Source organism: Egretta garzetta, unplaced genomic scaffold (assembly GCF_000687185.1).
Source record: "Egretta garzetta isolate BGI_Z169 unplaced genomic scaffold, ASM68718v1 scaffold277, whole genome shotgun sequence".
Taxonomy (NCBI): domain Eukaryota; kingdom Metazoa; phylum Chordata; class Aves; order Pelecaniformes; family Ardeidae; genus Egretta; species Egretta garzetta.
In genome coordinates this window covers 561,801-581,465 of record NW_009260271.1, presented here as the reverse complement: position 1 = coordinate 581,465, position 19,665 = coordinate 561,801, and the positions used below count along the sequence as shown (strand labels likewise).

At 41.9% G+C, this 19,665-nt stretch overlaps 2 protein-coding genes across 5 annotated transcripts; one reads left to right on the top strand and one right to left on the bottom strand.

Annotated features, from left to right (window-relative positions):
- Positions 1-221: 221 nt before the first annotated feature.
- Positions 222-7,547, top strand: DCAF10 (DDB1 and CUL4 associated factor 10). 2 transcript variants are annotated; one of them, XM_035897850.1, is made up of 6 exons: positions 222-419; positions 582-779; positions 1,211-1,413; positions 2,229-2,339; positions 3,469-3,614; positions 5,221-5,839. In XM_035897850.1, exons 1-6 carry the CDS (start codon positions 394-396, stop codon positions 5,221-5,223), a joined length of 687 nt encoding a protein of 228 aa, XP_035753743.1. In that variant the 5' UTR covers positions 222-393; the 3' UTR covers positions 5,224-5,839. The 2 variants fall into 2 exon arrangements, with proteins under 2 accessions (XP_035753743.1, XP_035753742.1); XM_035897849.1 differs by lacking the exon at positions 5,221-5,839 and adding an exon at positions 5,846-7,547 and having other exon boundaries at positions 224-419.
- Positions 7,548-12,753: 5,206 nt separating this feature from the next.
- Positions 12,754-18,253, bottom strand: SLC25A51 (solute carrier family 25 member 51). 3 transcript variants are annotated; one of them, XR_004842468.1, is made up of 3 exons: positions 17,710-18,253; positions 15,529-16,537; positions 12,754-15,168 (listed from the first exon to the last, which is right to left on the bottom strand). XR_004842468.1 is itself a non-coding variant. In XM_035897851.1 (2 exons), the coding sequence occupies exons 1-2, from the start codon at positions 17,762-17,764 to the stop codon at positions 15,624-15,626; spliced, it is 969 nt and encodes a 322-aa protein (XP_035753744.1). In that variant the 5' UTR covers positions 17,765-18,253; the 3' UTR covers positions 12,755-15,623. The 3 variants fall into 3 exon arrangements, 1 of the variants encoding a protein (XP_035753744.1); XR_004842467.1 differs by having other exon boundaries at positions 12,755-14,788; positions 15,017-16,537; XM_035897851.1 differs by having other exon boundaries at positions 12,755-16,537.
- Positions 18,254-19,665: the final 1,412 nt, after the last annotated feature.

Below are 19,665 nucleotides of genomic sequence, written 5' to 3'. Positions count from 1 at the left end.
GGTAGAATTGCTGTGTCTTCTGGTGCTGCCTGTCTGTAGTAGCGAAAGGATCTGTCAAAAATGGGGAATATGAAAGGCATAAATTACAAACGGTCTAGGGACGCAGACCTCTGTTGCAGGGCCTGTCAAACCCATCAATGGAATATCTTGCCAGTGGTCTAAAGGCTGACCAGCCCTAGGACGATTGTGTCTTACACAGGCTTGGTAAGTTTAAGGCTGAGTATTTCTCAATGGGTAGCTGGTTTAGTTACCACTTGAATTCTGTGTGAGCATTTGTTCCACTGGTGGTTTGGTGGTTGTGTGATCTTTGTGGTTCATTAGAAAACAAACCAACAAATACAAATCCCCCAACTTCTGCTATGCTTCTGCAGGATTGTCAGCTTGCTACTACCCATGTACTACTGGTTTATATTCCAACGGTACGGTTTTTTAATGGAACTGTTTTAATGGCAAATATTCTGCTGTATGTTGATTTTTTTTTGTGTGGCCACTCTATTTCTGTGTTAGCTTAAATTCCTACTTAAGAGTATTTAAATGCGAAAAGGGACTAAGCAGCCACAGTATTTCTCTCCCATTTTCAGGTTTCTAGATAATCGACTGTTTGCGACTTGTTCTGATGACACTACAATAGCACTTTGGGATTTGAGAAAGCTGAACACAAAAGTGTGCACTTTGCATGGTCACACCAGCTGGGTTAAGAACATTGAGTACGATACCAATACAAGATTACTAGTAACGTCGGGGTTTGATGGAAACGTGATCATCTGGGACACAAACAGGTATGTGGCTGTGCTCGTGCTGTTACCTTTCTAGAGGACGCAAGGGTAGGGTTCTTCTGTACGAGATGGAAAACCTGCTTCCTTGAATGGTGCTATAATGCATTCTTAAATACTGTGGTTAGTTTATAGCAAGAACTTGCATCACCTTTATACGGTAATAGTCTAGTAGCGAAAAAGAGCTTTTCTGCTGATGTGCCAAAATGTAGTTTGTTGTTTTTGAAAAGTTCTGTCTTCGTTGTTGTGGTAGTATTAAAATGTGACTTTTGCCATTTCATTAAAATCTATTTAAGTAGGGTTTAGACATACTCGGGGGGGGGGGCGGAAATTGGGATGAACAAGGATGCTTAGCACACCTTGGACGCCTGTGGGCATTATTAGGGACTTGAGTCGAAGCTAATTGCAGCCATTTTTGTGCTTTTTTTGCTGTCCAGGTGCACAGAAGATGGATGTCCCCACAAGAAGTTTTTTCACACCCGCTTTCTTATGCGAATGAGGCTGACACCAGACTGTTCCAAAATGTTGATCTCAACCTCCTCTGGATATCTTCTGATTTTGCATGACCTTGACTTAAACAAATCTTTAGAGGTTGGCAGCTACCCAATTTTAAGAGCTAGGAGGACTACATCAAGTTCAGGTGAATGCTTGTGGAAAAGTCTGTGGCAGGTTCTGTGTTAGAGGTGTTTTATGGGATACTCTTTAGACAGTAAAAGAATGCAGAGGTGGAGTCAGGAGGATAGTGCCGAGGAACTCTTCAGCGCAGTAGCTCTTCTGTTGTTGAGGGGTCACGCACATCTGTACCGTTGAGTGGTATGTTCTGACTCTGGTGAAGTATATAGGGTGATTTTTGGTGTCAAGATTTCATCACTACAGCAGATAGCAGATGTGGAATTTTGTCACCTCAAGCTGGTAGTCTCTGGCTTTATTTATCTTCTGTCCTTGGTCCTGTAATGAAAGAAACTTAACCCATGTTGAGTGGGCTGACTGTGTGTGCATTCCAGCAACTTCTAATGATTGTTGTATAGTGGTGTGGTTGCTCTTGACAGCAGACTTGGAAATGTTGCATGCTCTGAAATTTCACTCCTTGTTTTCTTCTGCTTTGTGGCAGCAACAGAGCAAAATACTGACAGAAACTGCTTGTTTGGGGTGTCAGGGTGTAAAAAGAGTGGCCTGGGGAAAAGTTCATACCCCAGCTTCTAGTAGTGATGGTGCATAAGAAAGGAGGAATGCAGCTTGCCTCTTATTCCCAGTAGAGTTTGTTGTGCTGGCAGTTTATTTGTATGAGGTGCAAACAGAACGGTACTTTTAGGCTATAAACTGCACTTTGAAAAGTGTTTTCTTAACAAGATGCTTTACTCTTACCCTTTACTTAACATTTCTAAGGATGGTTAAGTGCAGGATGTGCATAGTAAGTGGGCTGTGCTTAGCTGATGTGGCTGATGCTGTTTGCAGACATAACTTCATCAGGTTCCTCTGGTCCTCGAGCTGTTGGTTCACCGTGTCACCAGAATGATTCAGGTCCACTGTCTGAGAAACACATGTCACGGTCCTCCCAGCGAGAAGGTAGGAAACAATTTAAAAAAAATAAAAAATCATGGACTTTGACTCACTGTATCCAGAAGAGGTGAGAGTACAATAGTGAAAAACTGAGGTTTTGTCTTGGCGACTTTTAAAAGAATAGTGTTGCTATGACTTCTATTGAACCAATAGAATAGTATTCCACACTGAAGCCTGGGTATCTAATCAGGTTTTTTCCAAGAAATCTGATAACAGCAGATCCTTATTTTATATTAGTACATTATTGTCGTTATGTAGGAGTGCTTCCTTTTCCTTGAACTAAGTTTGTGTGAAAGACCTTTAGGGGGAAAAAAGAAATTAAAAAAACCCATAGCAGAACATCGTTATGTTTTGCTTTTTGTTTTCCATAATGATGGGAATATATATCTGCAGTTTCTCCCAAGAGGAGTCAATAGCATGGAAAAAAAGAGTATGCAAATAGGTCTTAAATGTGGACAGAGTGTATTGTGAGGTTCTGATTAGAAACCAAGTCCTACCTAACTACAGAGCTATGAAAACTCATGATCCTGTGATTAGCAGGCTTCCTCTGAATCTAGGATACACTTTCAGAGTCAGTGTGAACTCGTGGTATTGGTAAATACTTTGTAAATCGCATGCAATTTAAAGTAAGTATAATGTTAAGTACTCATGGTTGTGAGATCCTCAAACATACTTATGAAAGGGGGGAGCCTTGTCTGGGTGCCAGGGCATGATTTACCTGTTAAAAGCTTTCTAGGGGTGAGGGGGAGAAGGGAGGCAAGCTGTGAGCAGCTGAGCAGACTTTGGAAGGAATCTAGAAAGGACATCATACAAGTTTGAGAACCATTAGTTCTCACCAAAAAAACACTCCTTAGATTTTTTGTTTTAATGATATGAAGAGTGTACGTGTGACACAGTTCTTGGAAGGCAAATTTCAAAAAAGAAGCTATTTGAAATCAGAACTGAGCCCATTGGTATTAGCTTCAGTTGTTTGTATAACCTCTCTTTTGATTTATCCTTTCATAAAGGTGTGGTCTTTTCTAGCAGGCAGGTGCATGTGTTACATGTTTGACCTAGTTTCAGCAGTAGACTGATAAGAGAGGTGCAGATCAATGTATGGACTTCATTGATACTTACAGTTGACCTCCCCTTCTAGGTGGATCACCTAGAAATAGTTTGGAGGTCTTAACACCAGAAGTTCCTGGCGAAAGAGATCGAGGCAACTGCATTACATCACTACAGCTACATCCAAAAGGGTGGGCTACGCTTCTTCGGTGCTCAAGTAATACAGATGACCAGGAGGTAAAAAAAAATAAAATGTTTTTTTAAAAAATGCATTGAGCATGATGTATTGATCATATAGCTATATTAAAATTTCCTTATTTGGGGGTAAATTTGCATTTGAATAAATTAGTCAGTTATTTCGGCTTATAAATGCATTACTTTTACAGAAAATTTTATGAATTTTTTCTTTTTTTTTAATGATCTCATATGATCTCTATACTGCATTCAGTACTCCTGTTGCCTAGCTCTTCCACAGATTGTGTTTTATAGTCCACAGCTCTGTTAAAAGTTTTCAAACAGCAGCTGTGCTGCCAAATACATGACTTAAAAATATGTACTTGCCAAAATGTAGGAGGTGTGAACTTGGAAAAGACAGAGGGTTAGAGAGTTGTGTACTGGTGAACATGGTTTAAGTTGAGCAGAGAAGCTCCTCTGAATTCCTCAAGTGCCTTTGGAATGCTTTCTACCTCCATTGGTGCTCCAGGGATGAAGTGCTCCTGCTGTGCTGATGAATGTTTTCCAGAGGCTGCTCCTACACTGCTGTGGAAAAAAAGTCATGGTGTATTTCTGCAGCTACTTAAAACTGCCACACCATAGGTCTGGATGTGATGAACTGCATTGGTGTTTATGTAATGTCAAAGTGCCTTGGTCTCAACTCTCATCCTAAAACTCTGCAACTTAAATACAAAGGGGATATCAACGATCTTCCTGGCAGAATCCACTTAAAACCTTTACTTGAAGTACTAAGACCAGCTACAGCTCATCTACAACTTGCAGATTTCACTCCCCTAAACACTGCTTTAAAGAAGCAATGGCAGATTTTAAGGCCAGTGTTTGATTATGTTTCCCCAGATTCTGTTTGTGAAGTGTCACATAATAACTGCTATATTGCACTGGGACCGTGTTTTAAGACAAACAAGAAGTCTGTAATGCACTTAGAAATAGTGAAAAAAAATTCTTCATGGACTGCATGAAGGAAGAGCCTGCAGGTTGTGTGTGGGAGCACCTGCTTTTGAAGAAGCAACTTCCAGGCTAGCTCAGGTTCGCTTATAACTGAAAGCCCAGCCAGAGCCTTCAGAACACCTGGATTCCACCAGATAGTCCTCTTGCAAACACCTTTTCTTCCTATGGTTATTTCAAAATTATTGTTGTGTCAGTTCTGCAGGCCACTCTGTTTTTAAGACAGAGATGTTTTATATTTGTTTTCCAAACCCACAAAGAATTCTTTGAATACTTGACCAATAATAAACAGTTTGGTTAATTTCAGAGCTGATGTAAATTGGGGTTGCGTTGGTTTGGGGTTTGTCTGGGGGCTTGAGGGGGGCTGCTTTTTTTGTGTGTCTGGGGTTTTTCTTGAAGAAAGCCACTCTTTGTAATGATAACCTCTTAGAGAAGCGTAGAGGACTGAATGGAGGCTTAGCAGATTTGTTATAAATTCTAATGCTGGTTCTGTAAATTTATAATCACACTCCTATGCAACACAGAATTTTTTGAAAATGCAAAAGCTGCATTGGGTTAGTTGATACTGACAGTTGTGCTAGTTGTAATTTTCTGTAGTCCTAGTGTCTGTCTTGCTTTCCTCTATTAATATTGATTAGCATTGTTCCCTTTGTGTTTATTTCAGTAGAATACATGGAACAGAACTAAGAGCACTTCTTTCGTCTTGTGGCTGAAATTGAATCTTCCAACGTGATGCAAACTTTGTCATACAGCTGTTTTTCCATTTGGTTTGAGATTAGATAATTAGATAACACATTAAAATCCCTAGCTGTCTCATGAGTAACAAGCTGGCCACAAAGCTGTTCATAATGTTCCTTCAAAAAGCTATTTTCCTCTTGTTTCAAGATTTCTTTCCTTTTTGAAGTTAAGGGTACAAAATGCCAATGGTCAATTGTAAATTACGGTAGGCTGAGTTCTACTTTATTGTAGATTTCATTTAAATGTTTACTAAATTAGAGCAGATGCCTGGCCAAAGGATTAGGCTTTGCACTTCCCAGATAAAAAAATAGATTTAAAAGATTATATCTAGCATCCATTTAATTAAAAAAGCAGCTTAGACAGTTCAAAGCCGAGGAGACGCCAAGGAACCAGCCTGTCTTCAGTGTTTCATAGTAAATGCTTATCAAAGAGTAGATAAGCTATAGCATTTGCCATTCCTGTGCTACTTGCTTGACGTGCAGTGGGAGGGAATGAATATTTGCAGTGCTTTACTTTTCTTTCAATGTTCCTTTCTCTGCCTCTCCTTTTAGTGGACTTGCGTGTATGAGTTCCAGGAAGGAGCCCCCGTGCGCCCCGTCTCGCCTCGTTGTTCCCTGCGATTGACTCATTGCATTGAAGAAGCCAATGTGGGCCGGGGTTACATCAAAGAACTTTGTTTCAGTCCTGATGGCCGGATGATTTCATCCCCGCATGGCTTTGGGATCCGTTTGTTGGGGTTTGATGTACATTGCAGCGAACTTGTCGACTGTTTGCCCAAAGAAGCCAGTCCCCTGAAAGAAATCCGTTCCCTCTACTCTCACAACGACGTGGTACTGACAACCAAGTTTTCTCCAACACACTGTCAGATTGCCTCGGGGTGCCTTAGCGGACGTGTTTCTCTGTATCAGCCAAAGTTCTAGGCACATCTTGCATCAACAGGACCTCCAGATGTTTGTGGTTTTTACTTCAGTTTAGTTGAAGTGTGTTCTTTCTGAAATCTGTAAATCCAGATAAGGTCATAGTTACTATGATCTCTGAACACAACAGTGGAACAAGTTTCCAGCCCAGCACTGTATGCGTTCTCATACTGCATCTACGAGTCCACTTCCATGCGCTGTTTTCAGCCTTCCAAGCAGACCTCTGCTCCTGCTGATCCTGTGCCATCGAGTCATTGTTCTGGTTTATTTGTACCATGATGCTTGTTGATAATTTCCTTCAATGCCACTTGAAGTGGGCTACTTGAAACAAGTGTAGAGGGGGCAAGGGTAGCAGTTCAGCCAAAACTCGCCCGGGCTCCCTGGGTGCGATGCCTCCTTGTTCCAAAGGAACTGGACTTCCTCACGTGCACTTCCTTGGCCTTTCCTGTTGCTGAAATTACTATATGGTGATGGTTAGATAATGAGCTGCTTTTCTACATAACTAACACAATTAGTTACTGTCACAAAAAGTAAAGAAAATTTTGTTTTCATTGATATATTTGGTTGTTTGTCATTGGCCTGAAAAATGAGTCAACTTTCTGTAATGCTTTGCTGCAGTTAAAACATTTGGTTTTCTGTGACTGCATATATTGTGTTTATTGCCAAGAGGAGACAGTTCTGGATGGAGATGTAGCTGGATTTTTCCCTCATAGAATTTAGCAGGAAAAGACTGGGGCCAGGGAAGCAGGAATTGAATGGGTAAAGACCCTGCCCTGTAATCACTGCAGATGAACTGTGAATGTTTTGTGCAATGGGGGTGTCCTTGGTTGGCCTCTCTTGACTCCTCAGCAGCCAGGGTTTCTGTTGTAGGGAGCTTTCCATGTCACTAACGTAAACCATCATCCCACATTTGAAACTTAACACTGCGGAATTTTCTGCAGAAGTTAAGGCCATGTCCCACCTGACTATTATTCCGCACCTCACCTGCACCATTGCTGTGAGAGGAATTTGTGTAGGATATGTCTGTCGTATCACCAGATAAGCCTTTCGTCACATGTACTGTCAGTTTGGGAATGGATTAAGAGCATGCCTGTCTGCAGTAAGATCTATTTGGACTTAACTGGGCTTATCGTAAGATGTGAAAAATGTTAATGTTTACCATTAAATCACATATTAAGCATGAATGCCTAGTTTTAGCCCTCAAGTTAATATAGCTAACCTTGCAAATGCATGGTTATTTCAGTCTCGTACATCCATATCAGTTCATAATATTCTCATCACTTACATGTTCCGAGATCTTTTTTTTTTTTTTTTTTTAATTTTTCACCAAGGTTTTCCTGACGGAAACTTTACCTAAAAAGAGCTGTCACATTTTGGTGTTCAGATCTCTGGTATTCAGATCTCTGGCTTGGCAGGGCATGCTTTTTAAAAGTTGACTCTTACAAAGACTTTTGCAAATTACATGTCTGGGAAAAAGAAGACCTCTATGAACATGAGATAGCTGGAAACCATAAGCCTGACAATCCTCTTGTAGTTCTGAATTTGTGTAGGTAGCATACTCTGGGTGTTGGTGGAGAAGTCATTGAAACTTAAGACTCCGCTGCATTATGCAAAAAAAAAAAATGTTAAATTTCCTCATTTGTAGAATTTCTTCAGTAATAGAAAGCCTTCAGTTTTGGGTATTTGGTAATCTGAGTTAATTACTCCTGCATTGGGTGTTCATTTTCTCTAGCAACTGACTGTTAAAGGACTACATTCAAGTACTTGAGTATGTGCAGCTGACAGACTTCCTACTGTTTGGTAAAAGTCCTAAACTTTCTGTTCGCTTGGGTTTTTAACAGAACTATTTGGTGATGGTTTCTCAGTAGAATATCATGCCAGCTAGAGGAGGAAGAATGATTTTTTGAAGTAACTGCTCAGTTAACTTACAATGCAAATAAATGGCCATAGTTTGCTCAGTAACTCATAGGTCGAAATGTTCCATAGCAGATCATCTGAGCGGTTCCACTGTTGCTGAGACTGTAGTCTTGAACTCAGCAGTAGACACATGAAATTGTAAGTGGAGAGGTGCCCTGTTTTCTAAAACATTGACTCTTGACCTCAAACACTTGTACCTTTTGAATGCTTTTGGAACTGTGTGCAAGGAACACAATTCCTAAATAGGCATTTTCTCACTTTAAGTTAGTTGGCCAAGCCATGAAAAAGGGGGCCTAGTGACTGACTGAATGAAATACACAACTGAGACCAGTTAGAAATGCATCATTTCCATTTGCACCCAGCTCCTTTTGCATGCGTGTAAGAGCCTGCAAACCTGAACCTACGTCTGGGGCAGCCTGGATTTGTTGGTTTGTTAGAAACGGTTCAGGGGGACTTCCCTCGTTTGTGACTCAAAGCAATGGAAGTGAAATACGCGGAAAACTTGAGGACAGTTGTAGAATACAGGGTTGTTGTGCAAAGGAGGAGCCAAGGTACAAGGAGTTTTTAATTGGCCAAGCTGTTGGGGGGGGGGAGGGGGGAACCAAACCAGAACAACAACAAAAAAGCCCCAGTAGCAGTGTGTGGCAAAGCAGCTGGACACTGTGTTCTTGATGTTAGTAGTCCAGTGGCAGCGCTAGGTTTCCTGTTTCTTAAGTATTTTGAAACAGAATGCGGTGTGACTGTATGAACACTTGGGTTTCTCCATTAGAAGTTGTGGCCTGTTTGTGATAATGAAACACCTTCTCCCCGTGTCCCTGCACTGGACCATGATGGCTTTTTCCCTAAGCACTCGCTCTCCCCACTTCTAGGCTGCTGTTTTCTCATCTTATTCAGTGTTCTACTGAACACCATTAAAGAGACTACAGGTAACACTTTGAAGAAATCTTAAATATTCTTCTCACAGGTTTGAACCGTGTTCATTTTGGAGGCGAAGCACCACCCATGAAATCAAAGAAGTTTTTGGGTCTGTTTGTTTCCATAGCTGTTTTGGGGTTTTCCTGTCAGAAATTCCTTGAGCTGGTAGATGCTTGTGACTTTAATTCTCTGCCTGTTAATATGCACTGAGTGTTACTTTTTTAATTCTACCTCATGATACGCTGTTTTTTACAAGAGTATTGTGCTGAAACATCGGACACTTAACTTTTCTGTGTAAAGAGCTGTTACTCCAAAGTGACATGTCATCGCATCCAGATGCTGCCTGCAATGCGCAGCACCAAGAGTGGTGGCTTGACCAACCCTGCCCAGTTCTGGAAACCAGGGCCACCAAGCAGAAGTGTAGGACTGATGCTAAAAGTTGACCTGGTTAAGGGATTTGGTGTATGTTGATGCTTTTGTAGTGTGTCCAGCAGATGCATATTACGATGGATTCTGTCCATGTATGCTGTAGCAATGTTATCTAGTTCTTCTGGTTACATTTGTACTAAGTTCGAATTAGAATAAGTAGGTAGTCTTAGATTTTGATCATTTCACTACTCCTTTTCAACAATACTTGGAAATTTTCAATGAGAGTTCATCTGTTTTACCTGTGAAGTTCACGTAACACTTATTAAAGCACTGTTCAGTAGTTCATAACAGATACACGTTGCAGTTGCATCTTGGTGGAAGGAGTGATTTTCAGTTGTCTTTCTGAATAATATTACCTTGCCTTATTGAATTAATGATGTAATTTGTTGGCGAGCTTTGGATTAGTTCTAAATAAGTAAAAAAAAAAAAAAAAAAAAAAAAAAAAAAGGTTTATCTTACTGTTACGTTTCAAAACCTTCCAGAACTATATAAAACTGTCTGAAACAAATGCAAGGAAATGTTTCAAACAGTAGATGAAAGATTGCACTAAGAGCAAAGTGTGCTGGTGGCTTACACCAGAGGTTTCTTCAAGCTGGTTTACTTTTGACCAGTCAAGTGTTACTGTAAAATTTATCAAGTGGTGTATTTCTACTGAAGATAAGAGCGCCCTGCTTGACTGTAAAGCATGCAGTATGTTTTTTAAATGCATGGTTTCATATTCTTCAACTTCTGTAGTAAAAGAATTCCTCCATTGACAGCATGGCTGATCAGCAGAAGCAGATAAACTGCATAATTAAGATCTCTAAATGAATGTCAACATATAGCAGCGTCTACAGGAATCAAACTAGTGTCTGAAGCTACTAATCCTTTTGTAATAGTTCAGTGACTATATGTTGTGGGTGTAAATGCATTTTCTGAGTATTCCACTAGAGGTCTGTCTTTAAATCACTGCAGCACTGTTAGACATTTGTGGGGAGGGGGAGAGAAGCTGTTAACAGAACTATACAATGACATTCATGTACATGTACTTTCTCTGTATGAGGGTGTGTGTGTGTGTGTGTGTGTGTGTATATTTCAGTACATATACAGCCACGGGGCATCAGTCCACTTATCAAACATGGGTAGTTCAGGGAAAAATGTAACCTTCAAACAGAATTATTGGGGATAGAAAGAAAAGCACAGTGTTACAGACAGACACACACACACACACGTTTGTTTGCACTCTTGGAGTCTCGGCAAGGACAGTTTGATTGCCTACTACCAGAATTAGAATGTAAGCATCAGGTTTTTCTGGGGTCTGTGGAGGGGATGGGGAGGGTTGGTTGATTTTTGGTGGGGGTTTTTTGTTTGTTGGTGTGGTTTTTTTTTTTAATTTGGGTAACACTGATGTGGCGAAGGTCCTGATACCGTAAAACATGGGTCTGTTGCTCTGTGAAATGTGAACTCTTAGAAAAAAGAAATACACTTGCCAAATGAAAGCTTTTAAAAAAAATCTAGTTTACAAGATTCTAAAAAGATGGAGTAAAAGGAAAAAAAAGTCAACAGCCCATAATATTTTTGTCCTGCAGGAAAAAGAAATTTCTCATTTTCTGATCTTAGTGAAAGGTGCGTTTTCTTAAGCACTAAGTATCCTCAGTTAAGTATAAGGTTTTTTAATACAAGAACAAATTGTGCATGTAGAATATTTTGAAATACCTGAGATTTCATAGTAAAAATTGTAGCCTTTTAATACAGTATAGAAAGTATCAGAACTGCTCTGAAAATATTGTACTTACAGCTGTACAGTAACTATTTGTGGACAGTCTCTCTTGCTTGCATAATAAATTAAACATTTAATAATTCAGTGAATTAAAAACTATTTTAATGTATTTATCTTACACTGAGCTCTGTTCTGTAATGCTCACTGGTTCTTGCCTGCTCCCTACAACTAAGAGGAAAAAAACCAGTGCTTAGCGCAAAACCACCTCTGCATGCAGGTGTCTCTCCCTCTGCAGGTTTCTTTGCTGCTGTCCTTGCAGTCAAGCATGCATGTGGGAAGAAACAGCTTACTCAAGAAGCTTGGATGTCAGGACATGTCCTGGGACTAGTATGATAATTACAAAGTGTAATTAACCATTCCATTGCCTGAGACAAGACCTGTGGTGTAGAGAGCTCCTTCTGTTCAAACAGCAAACCCTCAAAGGCAGTGTTGCTGCTCTTGTAAAATTTCGCTGAAGGAGTCTTGCAGGGGTGAGCAGGCAACTATCTGCCCACAGGGCAACAGCCTGACACTGAAAGCTATCCTGCCTGCTCTGCTGGGATAGTGGTGTCTGAGGCAGAGCGGTGTGGGATCCCGGTGCCAAGGGTGACACTCTGCCCTCTTACACTTCCACTTGCAAAGGTTTGGGCTCCAGTGAAGCCACTAGGCACAGTAAAAACATCTGCACAAAAAAAAATGAATTCTACCTCAGCATCAGCTGTGGAGCAGACAAGTGTCACTGTCATACATGACCACTGGGGTACTTGCATGCTCGGGGCATGTTGTGTGTGTCACTTGGTTATCTGCTGTTGTGCTTCCCCTACCTAAGGCCTCAACACGCACAGGCGCAACATAACATCTGGGTTTAAATCAGAAGGTGGATCTGAGTTGTTGCAAAGGAATACAAGGTAAGCAGCTGAGGAAACGAGCACATTTTGTTGCCCTGGCTTTGCTATAGAGGTGGTAATACTAAGCTGCTGCAGCAGTTCTCAAGCCTGTAGTGCTTTTTCATCAAGTTTTCCTGACAATGACATTAGTAAAAATTTTACTCTGAATTTCTTATCCATACAACAGCCCTGTTTGATGCAGACCACCAGAGCACACAGTGGTAAAGTCTGTACCCTGCCTAAAATAATACGCTATATCCAGTTTACTTACCCTGATGCTGCAAAAAAAATGCTGTTTGGGCTTGTCAGCACAGCCTTCTCTTGCCCCTTCATTATTCATTCCATAATAAATGAGGGAAAACCTGTGTCGCTGGTTGTTAGAGGTGATGACATTAGTTTCTATGACAAAAAAAACCAAACCACCAAACCAAAATCCAACCCCAACAAACTGGACTATCACAGCCTGAGTGACACACGATGTTTATTTATTTCTCATAATTGTTACTGGAGCCTCTTGCTTTTTCCAGCCATGCTGGAACAATCATACCAGTTCACTTTCCCATGCAAAAGCCTGTGTTCCACCCTGCCCACACACTCCCCCCCTCCAACCAGCTAAGAACTGGCCAAACTTGATTAGCAAAAAGTAGGTATACAAGGTCTTTGGAATAGCAATGCGTCTCAAAGGAACAGAACAGTATTTTGCAATACTGCCCTCCTTTGCTCAAAGCAGTTATTACCCTAAGTCTAGCTCTATTAGTCTCTCTCACTGCAGTATTCCTGTTGTTGGAATTCCCCTTCCCTTCTTTAGCTGGAAATGATTGTTGGAGTCCACCAAGACGAGCAACCAAAGCACCAGCAATTATGTTTAAAATCCTGGTTTAGCAGATGGTCAAACCTCAGTATGAGTCCCAGCTGTCTGTTTTTAGAGAACAGGCAGCAATTGAGGTTTGACCCTCTAGCTGTTCAGGCAACATCCTAGTTTAGTTCCCCTTGTATCTATCTGTAGCACCACCGTGATGAGACAAGCAACAAAAGACTGAGGCTCCCACTCCCGCGCTGTCCCATGGAAAGCGTGCTAAGCTGCCAGGGAAGGTAACAGGGGCCAAGGCCACTTCTCTCTGCTACACTTTCTCCTTCACGCTACCTGCAGTAACACTGCCCTGCATGCAAAACACCACACAGAAACACTGCTGGCTAGGCTTGGTTTGAAGATCTACGCTGTCCTGATCCTTGCCAAGTATCACTTGTATTCTTAAATGCAACTGTATGAAGCAGGGAGCCGAGGCAGCCTGCTTATAGTCAGCCTGTTAACACTGGAAACAATCTTGGAACTCACCTGGACAGAGTTGCTCTCACGTTAGTTGAAGCATCGCAACTCCTCTGCTCTCTTGCTGGACTGACAACACATTCTGTTTAGCAGACTAAACATTGCTTCTCACAGTAACTCGTGTGCCAAAACTCACTGGACCCCTCCCTTCACTGATTATAGTATCTGTCCTCTTACACATAAACCATCTGCAATTTGTTAAGCACACAATTCTGCCGATTGTGTTGTAGAATGGTCAGTGGTTATGAAGCAAAGACAATACCTGAGCCTAGCTCATGAGACCTGCAGCACACTCCATCTAACCATGCCACGCAAGCAGAGACAGCAACGGAGCAGGACTTCACTTTCCTTTTTGCTATAGTAACACCAATCACTAATTAGTGGTGGGCTTATGTTAGAACTGTCACCCTACACTGCTTCAGGTTTCCCAGTGTTAGAGAAGTATACAATATCTTCCACAGACAAACAGGATGCAATTATTTTTTATTCCATCAAGGAGTGATTACAAAAAACCCCAGTACACTGGTAAAAATCAAATTCTGCCGTAACAAACATTCAGTAAACATTTTATTTAAATGCAGATAAGCACAACATTTGGATACAAGAATGCTCACTTGTGCCTGGCCGTTTCTGACTGTGAAGCCAGGGAGTATATTATAACACACTGATTAGAATCAATATTTGAGGACTGTTTAGCAAGTGGAAAACTCAGATTAAAAAAAGTGATACCTGCTTCAAAACTTAGGAAAAGACTAATTCAGACCAGTTTCTGAAAGCTTTCCTGCTCCACCATCCAAAAGATTTTGTTTTATATACACAGTTTCATAAAATAAAATCCCCAAGGAGAATGAAATGCTGTTTGTTAAGACCCTCACCTGCTTTATGGTCATGCTTGCTCGTCTGTCCCTTTCTCTAAGTCTTAAATAATTCAACTCTGCCTGTAAAAACACACACTACTTCGCATTTGTCTTTTTAATACTCACTTACAGAAGTCCTTACACACACCTCCAAATGCTTTATCTTTCCTACCTAGCTGCTTCTAAGGTTGTCTTTGGCTGTCACCTCTGCTACACCCACACACCTTGTGATGTGGGCAATACCCAGAAACCCCATCTTGTCAGTGCTGCTGCACAATGTGGTCTTACAGAACTGTTAAGAGTACACATCAAGTAGGAAGAATTCCAAGTTTCAGGTAAATACCTTGTTGTGATCCATTACTCCACACCCCAAACGAAACACAAGTAATTTCCAAAGACAAGATACTTCAGTACAGAAGAGCAGTGTTTGTGAACTTTCACAACTGCAGGAAGCTGAACTATTTCATGAGCATGACAGAAAGGGTCATCTTCTTTCTGGCCCCGAAACTGCAAGCAACAGAAAGAGCAGCAATGGAGAAAAAAAAAAAAAGCAGAACAAACTCCATGTTTACAAGTAGAAGGTTTTTTAACAAGGAAGGACACTTTAAAGCTTTAGAGGATTTGCTGTTTCATTCCTTCCACCTTTCCCTTTTTCACATGAAGGCACACATGTACATGTACACACACAGAGACCCCACTTGGAACTGGAGTTAAACATTTAGTAACCAATCTTACACAGCTGAATGAAATGTTCATCTTAAAGCCGAGCATCGAAACGGCTGGCAGAAGAGCTTGTGTAGGCTTAGTTTAAGCTTGAAGTTCTAAACTTCATCATCCTCATCTGGATCTGTCCTTTTAGCTTTAAACAACAAGGAGTACTCAGGACCCTGTAACATTTGAAAACACAGTTCTTAAATCAAGATTTTGAAGTTTATCAGGCAAGGGAATCAATTTTCATCAGCCCCTCCTCAATTTTCATGTTCTACAATGTGGACAGCGGAGCACATTCCATCACGGAGCATAAAGAAATTTTGGGAGTGATACAGAGGAAGCTGCTGGACCAATATAACAGTTTTTTTGGTTTTGGTTTTTGTTTTTTTTTTTTAACGTTGCATTTGTCTAGTAGCTCCATTGTGGGTAAACTCACCTGCCAGCAAATAAATACTTTAAAAAGTGCATTTTAATTGCACCAAGGTTTAGATGCATCACCATTTACTCCATAAATATTGAAGGCCAAGACTAACTACCTTTAACACTACGCAGGCACTGTTCCCTGCCATTAAGTAACATCGTATGTGCCAAGACCCAAATGAACAGAAGAGCTGAACGAAGATCGTGGTTCTCACAACAGCTTTAGCAGGAACTCGTATGTTGCATTGATTATGCCCCAGGACAGGACAGAGCGATGGTAATTCAGATGGGCTCCTCTGAAAAGGTGGATCAGTTTTCTATCACGTTCCAGCCAAATCTTCACGAAGACTTTTGAGAAGGACTGAAATTCACCACCAATTTGAGCTTGCATGCGAGTTTTTACAACATTCACTGGGAAAAACAGGAATCCCAGCATGGCACCCAACAGCCCTCCACAGATGAAGTCATTGACCAAATGAGCACTGTAAGAAGTTGCTTCAGGCAGACACTGTTTGATAGGTCCCCGTAGGCCAAAGAAGAGTGCATTACTAGGTCCATTTCGGAGCAGAATAGGCACCAATCCCCGATAATATTCTCTCATCCCGTAGACTTTCAGTACCTTAAAAGCCCGGTAAGTGTTTGTAAATTTATCATGGTGTTTGTAGTCCTGAAGCAAAGTCTGAACTCGCTCAAAGGGCGTAAGAACAGCTTCTGTGGTCCCTGCAAGCACTGCTGCCATGCTGCGAGTGAGGAGTTCGGGGGCACTCAGGTGGCTATGGAGCAGGGAGGAGAAATCTTCATACAAGCCAAACATTAGAGCCAGCGTTGTCGTTTTCTGCATTAATGGAGGAAGGATGCCACGATAGAGATTTCGAATTCCATCTTTCTGCAGCTGATGTACTGCATCCTTTGTTTTCAGACCATACAACTGCTGTCGAAAGAGGACCTTCTGGATGGGAAAAGTAACTGCTATGTTTGTGAAGGCCGCACAATAGCCACAAAGGTAGTGCTTACCAGAGGTAGCCATTACATCATTGCTTAGATGTTCCTTTGAACTGGTTGGCGCAGAACCTTCTGAATCCATCTTACTGTTTTTCTTACTGTAGTATCCCTCAGTTCTCCTCCCTACATCAAAAAAGAAAAGAACAAACATGAGCAGGGCTGCAGGTGACCCTACAGCTTCTTCCACACTAGGGGGGCATTCAAACAGCACCTTGGTACCTTGCATCCAAGGGAAGTCAAGAAAATTTGAAGGAAAAAAGCAACAAATGCCAGATCTGACAGATGTTGCACCATTTTCTACTCAAGTCTCGGACCTGAAAAAGCAGCAGCTTTTTTTCTTTCTATACACTTCCAAATTAAAATAGAAACAAACTGGGAAGGAAATGGAGATATGAACTCCTCAAGTGCTACATTACAGCTGACGAGAGGAAGCTTATGCATCAGATTTCCCCATTCACTGTGCCAAGGAACTCCAGGCAGTGAAAGGTCTATTCTCACACTAATAAATACACAGCACTGGGACAATGGCGGTGGGGACAGAAGACAGACTGAGAAAAAAAGAAATAAAAAGTAAGGTACATGCAGTAGCATTACAAATTCTGACCATTCCACTCTGCCTTTCCCTGTGGCAGAAAACAACAGATAATTTAAATAACAATTTGTTGTGGCTTAACCTGGCCAGCAACTGAACACCACAGAGCCACTTGCTCACTCTTCCTCCCGACCCGGTGGGATGGTGGGGAGAATCAGAGGAGTGAAAAGTGAGAAAGAAACTCATGGGTTGAAATAAAAAGTTTAATAATTAAAAAGAAATTTTAAAAAATATTTTGTAAGAAGAAAACAGCAAACAGAGAGAGGAAAATAAAACCCAGGAAAAGCAAGCGATGCAAATTAAAATTGCTCAGCACCCGCAGTTGCGCAGCCCAGCCAGTCCCCAAGCAGTGGCCCCCCTGCCAACCTCTCCCCCAGCTTTATGTGCTGAGCACATGGTGCAGTGTAGGAGATCGCTGGGGTCAAGCTGTCCCACCCACGTCCCCTCTCAGTTCCTTGTGCCCCCCAGCCTGCTCCCCGGTGAGGCAGTGTGAGGAGCAGAAAGGGCTCAGAGTGACCAAAACATCCCTGTGTTACCAACGCTGTTCTAGCACAAATCCAAAACAGCCCCATACCAGCTACTGCAAAGAAAATTAACCATCCCAGCCCAAACCAGCACACAACAGTCACCACAGGCTTAACTTAAACTACAAGAACACTTCTAGCGCAGTTTTGAAAATTTTTGGAAGTTCCAGTTAATTAACCTGCAGCCTCATCCACAGGCAAAGACGGCATCTTGAGCCCACACTTGATTCTCATGTTCTGTTGAGCAGCTTAAGACCTTGAGCTTGCCTGGATCTGAGGTCCTGGAGGACACGTAAACAGAAACAGTTCTACCAAATAAAGCAGAGAAGTGCTGAAGTAATCATTACCAAGCAATGCCTGCTCATCATTTAAAATGGGATTACTTCATTATAAAAACACATTTTTGCAGCTGATCCAAATTTTAACTTCCATTACAGCACAGCTTGAGTTAAATCGCTAACAATCAAGGGAGACTGGTGGTGATTTGTGAACTTCAGGCACTCCCCACCAGAAAGGTCCATGAGATTCCCATCATCTCAGAGTGGTATTGGGGGCTGACACCCCTGCTCAGTGCGAGGAACTGTTTCTCAAGGTGCAGCACTGCAGGGCGTTACGGAGAGGATGCACGACAGAGGCTGTACAGAAACAACTTGCATTTCACAAAGCAGCCTGACAGATGATTTCGACCAAGTACACAATTTATTTTTAAAACAAAACACATATATACCCAGATTGGCTTTTCCCCTACAGTTATATGCTATTGAACCCTTTAATGTCTGGCAAATGAAAATGCCATCTAAGTAGTTTACAAAGACAAAGTGTGTCCATCAACACGAGAAGTTACCTCAGAGCCAGGGATTCACATTAGATGGGTTATAAACCACTTTATATACGCAACAACTTGGAGCATTATCTCAGAGTATTATCCAGATTACTGTAGTTCTACTTGCATATACTAAAAAAGCCACATCTGAAGATATACTCATCTTAGATAGGGGATAGCGGGTCACGTCAATTCAACTAACACAGCGTGAAAGAGTCCCACCAGAGACAACGCCGTTAAGGAGATGATTCAAAAGGCCTTTGACAACTAGCCACGTATATGGGTGGCCGCTGTCTGCAGCCAAAACACGTTTTTCCCCCAAAAGAAACTCATATACATAAAATTAAAACAAACCAAAAAAAGAGACCTTCAGTTTAGTTTCAGAAGCTACACGCTCCTTTTGACACAACCACTGGATCTGCCCAGAAGGGAGACATTGAAGACTGCGGCGATCCTCCTGTAAGGAAGCTGTCACGCTTCCGAGTTGGGAACTTGCAAGAACCAGGCCGAGCAAGTCCTCCCAGAAGTGTTTATGACAGAACCCTTGCTTTCACGCATCGTTTTTAACGCCTGTGCAACCTACAAATACTAGAGCATAGAAGCCACTTTGTTAGCATTTAACATAAAAGAAACAGGTATAAAAAAAAAAAAAAGTATACATTTTGGGTCAACGGCATTGCCTATACATACAAACCCCTAAAGCTGCTGTAACATCCCCTTTGTCCACAGAAGCCCCCTCAACCCAGGAGCCAATTTCAGAGCACTCCGAGCAAGGGGGCACACACAATCCTTTTTGATGTCTCATCATGTTCCCTGATCCAAGGCATGTAAATCAGGCACCTGCCACCGTCACCGTCTTGTGGTATGCACATCTAGTGCTTCTAAGGAAGGATTTCAGGGCATTTACCTGCCGAAACAACCACGGCCTTCAAAATGCTGGCATGTGACCCACTAGGTCAGAAAAACACAAGGGAAAGAATACAGAAAGTGACATTTGTTATCTGGTATTGCATTGTATCTCTGCACTTGCAATACTGGTAGCAGAGTGCAGCATTGCCTGTCGTCCTGACTGCTCTGAAACGGACGTGCTACCTAGGGGGTCCTCCTGGCCCAACCACACTCGGGATTGTGCTGGGGACTGCCCGCTCGTTCAGTCAGTAAACCAAAGCAACACTACGCTCTGCCATCAGTGAGGAGACGATTAGCCAAGCCCTGAGGACAGGCAGCTCTGTCGGGTAGCGCGGCAGGCCGGTGGATTCCTCCGTTTCTCCAGCCCACCGCCCACCACACGCAGCAGCCGGCCACCCCGCGG